An 8039-nucleotide genomic window follows, 5' to 3' on the forward strand; every position below is an offset into this window, starting at 1 on the left:
AGATTTTACATACGTGTCGTATATTCAACCGTGACAGTGTATATATAAAATTTACTCTTTAAAAAAAAATGTTATCATAATTATTTTAAATAATTTCTCAAATAATCTAATGTCCAGACACGATCGATCCATATTCCCACCGACGTAATGACAAGAAGTATATTTCGTAGACGCTCGTTTTAAAAAAAAAAAAAAAATCGAAATTCAACCCATAAATTGTTATATCCGTTTCAGACACCAGTAACAATCAAGAACCTGGAAGGGAGAGAGAGAAATGGTGGTGGTTGGATATCACAAGCAGCTCCGGCGGATTCCTCTCTTGATCCTTGCGTTCTTCTTCTCTTCCTTTTTTGCCTCCTGTAGCAGCCTGAAAGCTAATGTAAAGAGTGACTTCACTATCTTGTTAGCCTTCAAATCTTCTTCTGATTCTTCAAATTCTCTAGCTTCCTGGACCAACATTTCTTCCCACCACCCTTGTTCTGCATGGCTTGGGGTTACGTGCAACCCCAAGACTAAGCGGGTCACTAAACTCGTTCTCAACTATCTCAACCTCACTGGGTCAATCCAGGATTTAGCTGAGCTCACTCAGCTCCGCCACCTCAGCCTCCACCACAACCGCCTCTCCGTCACGCCCAATTTCACCGCTTGGCCCAGCCTTAGGCACCTTTACCTCTCTCACAACCACTTCACCGGAAAATTCCCCGCCGGGATTTCCCATCTGAAGGGCCTCCGGCGCCTCGACTTGTCCTTCAATTATTTCTCAGGCGAAATTCCGGTGACCGGGTTGACTCAGTTGACTCACTTGCTCACTCTCCGGCTGGAGTCTAACTGGTTTAACGGAACTTTGGGTCCCGATAATTCGTCTCTCGAATCGCTTTTGAACTTCAACGTCTCCGAAAATGGCCTCACCGGAGAAATCCCATCGTGGCTGTCCAAATTTCCTGCGTCGTCGTTCGCCGGAAATGTTCGTCTCTGCGGAAGGCCATTGCCGTCTGATTGTTCATTTAAGCCAGCTGTGGTTAATCCAAGAGCTGGGAAGGATGGTCCCCTGCCAATTGGAGTTACCGATGTTAAAAAGGAGAGGAGCTCCAAAAATGGGATGGTGCTAATGATCATTATGATCGATGTAGTCGCAGTTATGCTGATTACTTTGGCCGTTGCATGTTGTTGTTACAGGAGAAAATACAGTCAAGCTCGAGAAAGAAGGAAAAATGCGAAAGGTACAACTGGTATAGCGTACGGTACTACCGCCAGGGACGGTGCCAGTGGGGAAATGGTTTGTTTTGAGGGCTGCAAGGGTTTTGCTAAGGTTGAAGACTTGTTGACGGCGTCGGCAGAGATGCTAGGGAAGGGGAGTGTGGGGACCACTTACAGGGTTGTGATGGACGGTGGTGATGTGGTGGTGGTGAAGAGGGTGAGGGAGAAGGTAAAGAAAATGAAGGATGTTGATGGGTTTTTGAGGGAGATTGGTGGGTTGAGACACCCTAATATCGTCAGTCTCAGAGCATATTATTCTTCCAGGGAGGAGTTGCTTCTGGTCTATGATTTTCTCCAAGCTGGAAGCCTCCACAATCTATTGCATGGTATGTTCATACTCCATGAGTATTTCTGCAGCGTCAGGCTTCTCATTCTCTTGTTTTCTGATGGAAGTATAAATTCAATTTTTTAATGATTCCTTGATGTTTAATACTTTCTGCTAATTATCCAGGACTCCAAAGTTTGTGATTAGCCCTCCACAGCTCTTTAATTATTGCGTTTATTCTTGGATTATGTGCCATGAACAGAATGATTCCCCTTTTAGTTTTAGTTGTTAGAGAGGAAAAAAAGAGACAGAGATGAAAGTTAGTAAAGAAGCCAACAAGAAATTTGCTCTTTTTAAGTGAAAGTGATCCTACCTACAGCATTTCTTTTGCAGTACTAAGAATGGTGCTTTTTGTTCTGGTTTTATTATAGGAAACCGTGGTCCAGGAAGGACACCTTTAGATTGGCCTACGAGATTAAAGTTTGCGCTAGGATCTGCAGGAGGCCTTGCTTTCCTGCACTGTTACACTAAAGCCAAGCTCTTTCACGGACATCTTACATCGGCCAACATACTCATAGACAATCAAGGCAATGCATGCATCTCTGATATTGGCGTCCACCAACTCTTGCAAGCGCCGTCTTCATCAACTAATAATAATAATGCCTACAAGGCACCGGAGATGCTGCTGCTCGGCAACGCTGCTGCTAATTACAATCAAACTAGAAAGTACTCCCAAAAGTGCGATGTTTACAGTTTTGGGGTGGTCTTGTTGGAGATCTTGACAGGAAAAATGGCAACCAGCGAAGGGGAAACGAGTTTAGCCAAGTGGGTTCAGCGGGTATCGCGTGAGGAGTGGACGTGGGATGTGTTTGATTTTGAGCTGGTGAGGTTCAAAGAGATGGAAGAAGAGATGACGGCTCTATTGCAAGTAGCAATTCTTTGCTTGGCTTCATCTGCTAAAGATCGTCCTAAAATGACTGCAGTGCACAAGATGATTGAAGATATTATTAGAGTCCAAAAGGGGTGAATAGCAGCTAGGACTCCCACGAATGAATGCATTATCACGATTCTTGTTCTTGACCATTTTTCTTTGAAATGAAAAAAAAAAAAAAAACAGTCCAAATTTCACAAGCAGCCGAGCATGCTGATCACTTGGATATATGATTTGGTTACTATAGTCTGCATTCATTCGATTTGATGATATGCTGCAGAAGTGAAATCGACGCCTCTTTAATTCATGTGTTATTCTTGTATGTCCAGTCTTTTTCTCTTTCTTTCTTTCCTTCTTTCTTTCTGCTTGGATGTTTTGCCCTTCTGTTTTTGGTTGGGGTACAAATTAGGAGTTGTTAGGTCAATTTTAAAGACCAGAGAAATCGAGGCTCCTAAGGAAGCTCAATTTGTGGAAAATGTGAGAGATGAGTAAGTAGTAACAAACAACAATGGGGTACTTTTTGGTATCAATTCAATAAATCTAATGAATGGAGGGGCCGCCGCCTAATATTTGAGTCAAAATATTTGGCACAATCTGTCGAGAGCTGGTTAAGTGATTGACAAGTTTTGGTATGTGGATGATCAATTGATTTGAGGGCCACCTGCCATACACAAAATCTCTGATTGCTGGAGACAAACTGTAATCACATTCCCATCTCCGTGCTTCAAAAGTTTCTGTATAGATACTTCCGACAAATCATATACAGACAAAGGGCGATTGTATCCCGACACTTGCCTCGAGCCATTAGGGAGTAATCTAATTTTACCAAGTAGCCCAAGGCCACAAGAAAGTTTCCTATAGATGCAGCCTGTGGCTTTCTTGTACTCCTTACTTCCTTTCTAATCGAAATTTAGTACTACTTTCTTTTCTTGCAGTACTTCCTAGTATGATAATGACAATGAGTGTGTTTGGATGGTAAATCATTTGAGATAATTTTGTGAAATTTTTTTTTAAAAAAAATAAAATAAAATACTGTAGCACTTTTTAAATGTGATGTATATGAGATAAAAAAATGATTGAAAAATGTGTTGACGATACAAATAAGTCAGTATAGTCAGAGTATAAATAATGTGCAATCCAAACAAATTGTGCGCGAGCACAAACACACTCATCGATATCTTTGCGTGAACCCAAATTGGCCAATCATCCATTTTAAAAATTTTTGTTTGTCGGAATCCCAACGGTCATTCGCATAGCCCATATCTAGTGTTGGCCCAATACGTTCTTGGGGTTAGCTACGAAGCCCAACAGGAATTCACAGCATTCGTGCGTGGTCCAGATGTTTCCTTTAACGTGTTCTTAATCGTTTAGAACTAAAAGCTCGATTAACTCTCCATAATGTCCAGATTCGACGGCAACTAAAAGATAATCAATCGCCATTCTAGGTTCTTATCATTTGGTTTGGCCTAATTAGATTCCTACTGGTTTAGTCTTGGAAAATATTTCAAACTCAAGTAATTAAGCATTAAGCATTTGATAAGTTCTCCAGTCAATCTGTCAAAATTATTTTGATAGGTTGGAAACCAAAAAAATCAAGGGGCATATTGGTCTTTTAAGGGACCATATTAATCCATCTAACAATGGTCAGAATTGTTAACTTGCATAAATTAGTCATAATTGAATATTCCGGAAATTAATTTGAACATGATATTACTGGTCTTGTATTCTATGGTGGGGCTAAATCCACACCCTTATAATCAAGTCGATCAAAAAGCCCGTAGCATTTATGGGGCTTAGTAGAAATTTTTTCAATAAAAAATTAATCTTTTTTTTTAATGAAAATGGATGGTGCTAATTTGAATTTAAAATTTACATCAACCAGAATGGTCTTAAATTTTCCAACATTTTTTTTTCATTCCCTTTGATGATATTTATGTTTCCCTCTTATTTGGTAGAGAGAATGCTTTTCTCTCTTTTTATCATGTAAGAGGAGATGAGAAGTTTTTTTTTTTTTTTTTTTAAATTGTGTTAAAAAAACATTTTTACCTTTTTGCCATGTTGCACTTCAAAATTGATTGAAGTATAATTTTAGACGACACTATCAGATCAACAATTAAGAAGATGGTATGAAAGAATTTCAATTAATTAAAATGTGTAATTGACTTTTAAAACATCCCTTGTCGTGTGAATACCAAGTTTTTATATTGAGAAAAAAGTATGTATCAAACACTACAGATCCTATGGGCTTTGTTGTCATCTTAATGCTAGGGTTGGGTGCATGGACTTAGATTGAGGGGTGTAGATTTAGTCCCCTCCTAATCCTATACTTCAACCATGAGATTTCAACTTATCCACCCTTGGCAAAAGTAGCTTCCATGGTCTTATAGTTAATATTTAAACCTTTGCTTTTAAGTTACTCTAATTGAAGAAAAAAAAAAAAGGTAATTCTATCTTATAACGAGATTGGTTTTCACAAAACATCTAAAGACAATTAATGTACATTAAATTTCTTCACTTTTTTTGCAACCTATTTCTACTTAGTATCTTAAAGTATATCTTTTAAGTTTTTTTTTTTGAGGGAATATCTCTTTAAGTGCTAGGCTCTAGGGTTAGAAGAGCAGATTGGTATTGTGATGAGAACTCTCTAACCTCTTAAATACTAGCAAGCAGCTGCTGTCATTCAATATCCTCAGTGAATCACCAAGCGGATGAATCATAATCAAATCAAATCGGTTAACAAGTATGCTCAAATGATGATGCACAAAAATGAAATCTTGTAGGCGTGGGGAAAAAAATCAATTTAATTTACAACTGGGGAAAATAAAGTAAAATTTCTAGTTTCTCCAACTATTAATTTGTAAACCATAACCCGAAGGAGATCCGTGCAAATATAAAAACTATGTGCCGCAGAAGGAAAAAATACAAGTCTCTTCTTTTGTACTTTGCTTCTGCTATTTATTTTGTTCAAATTTAACAAAACAACAAACATCCGTGAGGAAAAAATGGAAAAGAAAGAATTTTTTAAAATATAACCAATAGTATGCCGTCAACATTGGCCTAATGTTGGTCCACTTTTGTCAAGGCAACAAAATTGGACATGCAGGTAGAGCTGTAAACGAGCTGAATTGAATCGAGTATTTCATGTTTGAACTCTGTTCGTTAAGCGATTCGAACAACATTCGTGTTCATTCGTTAATTTTCGAACTCCAAACCTGTGTTCGTGTTCGGCTCGTTAAGCAAAGTTCATGTTCGAGTTCGTGTTCGTATTCAGCTCGTTTAACATAAATGAGCCGTTCGCGAACATACTCGAAATGCTCGATCCAAATTATTTTAAGCCTTAAATATGCCATATAAATCATAATCATTCTAAAAAATAATTAAAGCACTAAATGACTAAATTCTATTGTTCATTAACTATATAACTAACATTAACATAAAAATAATAAATAAAACCCTCCAAATATAAAAGTCTAGCCATAAAATTAACCCTAAAATTTGTCAAGTGATAATTATGCTCGTGTTCGTGAACGTTCGTTAAAACTCACGAACATGCTCGTGTTCGTGTTTGCTCGATTATTAATCGAACAAAAAAATTCGTTCGAACTCTGTTCGTTTAAGGTTTCGAATGAGTCTTTTATGAACACGAACGTATTGAAACAAACCGAACTACCGCATAGTTCGGTTCGTTTAACAGCTCTACATGCAGGTGACTCATAAACGCTACTATTCCAAAGTAACCCTCTAAGAACTTAGGGCAAATATTATTGAGAAACCCATAATCAAGTTGCATCCTCGATGTTTTCTTGCTTAGGCTGTTTTGGAATATTAACTTCATCTTTTGGCTCCTCGTCTTCACTGTAGGAAAAGAAAAGATTTGAATTAACAAAAAGCTTAAAAAAATTGTAAAAGAAAGTAGCATCTAAATAAAATTGAACATAGAAACTTCCTTTAACTAGCAAATCAAACAAGTCAATAAATTACATAAACAAATTTTAAAAAATCTTTTCATGAAAAGCTAAGTAGTTAGTGGGGAGTTAGCTGCAAACCTTCATGCAAATGAAGACTAAGTGAGGTTATAAGAAAAAAAAAAAAAAGATGGTGACTTCCTATAATATTCCTTCTACAAATGGTGGAGTTCTGGTTGTAATTGAAGTTTAACGAACGAAGATTTGGTTCGAGAAAACAGTTTAAAGAACGAAGATTTGGTTCGAAAAAACATGTAACTTCGTGTTGTACCACCTAAGATACTGACTCTCACTCAACTAGTTGCATTTTTTACTTTTAATTCAGTTTTTTTAAGTGTTTCTTCACGCCTATGGATTAGCATAATTATAGCAATGCAATCAATACAATTTTAAAATCTTCCGTCAATATAATAATTAATATAATTGTAAGAAATCTGCTAATATATTTAAGATTTGACATGCTTCCTAAATGATAATTCAACCTTTATATTTTCAAATCTTCAAAAATCATTTCAAAATCTTTTCGAGGCATATTTTTCCGCATCACCTTTTGAATTTCTTATTTTTATTTCCTATTTTAAGTAGGCATACAGTTATAGGTATTATTCATCTTATTCAGCTCACCTTGAACACCATGAAAAAACTATTAATTGATTGATAATAGAATGAAAATGAAACCATTTGAAAGAAATGACAGTACCTTGACAGATTTAAATTTTTTGACTCGATTAGATCGTGCTTGATATCTTCATATACATCAAACAAAACTTTGATATCCTCAGATCCATCGACCAATAATGGAGTTGGACTAAGATGAACATACGACGTACTGGGATTAATATCACCCTGGATATCTTCATCTTTATGCCCTGCGTACAAATCTGCATAACCACCAAAGTCTTCAGGCTCAGGCTGGATATGCATGGATTGTGCTCCAGCAACATACATGCCCGGATTGATGGGATTGGGTAAAGGTTCTTCTGCACCGGTCCCGGCGGCGCTTCGAAGGCTATGAATATGGGCCAATTGGGTAAGAACAAGGTCCAATTCAGCCCTACAAAATTGTATTTGTTTTTGCATCTCTTGAATGACTCGATGACAGCCGCCAACAGGATCACTTGCACGTATATTGGCTTGAATAATCATTGATTGCATCGCACGATGTCGGTCGTTTGGATTAACAGTATTATATACCTTCATCATATTCCTCAACCCAAACAATTTGTGGGCATTTAGGAACTGCTTTTGGTGGTCGGGAGGGAAGTATCGGGCCAAGGGACAACCCGGAGCACATTTCCTGCGGTGGTATTTGCATGCAGCACAAGCCCTTGTGTCACTAGTGCTTGCACCAGCGGTTGTACGCTTAGTATTATTGCTATTGCTACTGCTTGGTTCGGCTGTGTTGTTGAGAACTTTGCTCTTGTTATCTTGGTGGTTATTAGTACCATTCATGGTAGAAGTGGCAGTAAAGATCGGCAGCAAATGTGCCGAAGGAGGATCCCTATCTTTTCTCCACTTCGGTTTATGGGAGAAAAGAGAGAGAAGATCGAGGGAGAGAGATCTCAGTTATGATATGGATGCGGGGAGAGGCATATGCCTATCGTGTGTCGTGGGGAGGCAT

The 8039-nt window shown here is 37.9% G+C and overlaps 1 protein-coding gene across 1 annotated transcript; it reads left to right on the forward strand.

The window, feature by feature from the left end:
* Positions 1 to 209: 209 nt before the first annotated feature.
* On the forward strand, positions 210 to 2792 carry LOC140013876 (probable leucine-rich repeat receptor-like protein kinase At1g68400). The gene is made up of 2 exons (XM_072064092.1): positions 210 to 1583; positions 1954 to 2792. The coding sequence occupies exons 1-2, from the start codon at positions 275 to 277 to the stop codon at positions 2547 to 2549; spliced, it is 1905 nt and encodes a 634-aa protein (XP_071920193.1). The 5' UTR covers positions 210 to 274; the 3' UTR covers positions 2550 to 2792.
* The last annotated feature ends 5247 nt before the right edge of the window (positions 2793 to 8039 follow it).

Source organism: Coffea arabica, chromosome 8c, assembly GCF_036785885.1.
Source record: "Coffea arabica cultivar ET-39 chromosome 8c, Coffea Arabica ET-39 HiFi, whole genome shotgun sequence".
NCBI classification, from domain to species: domain Eukaryota; kingdom Viridiplantae; phylum Streptophyta; class Magnoliopsida; order Gentianales; family Rubiaceae; genus Coffea; species Coffea arabica.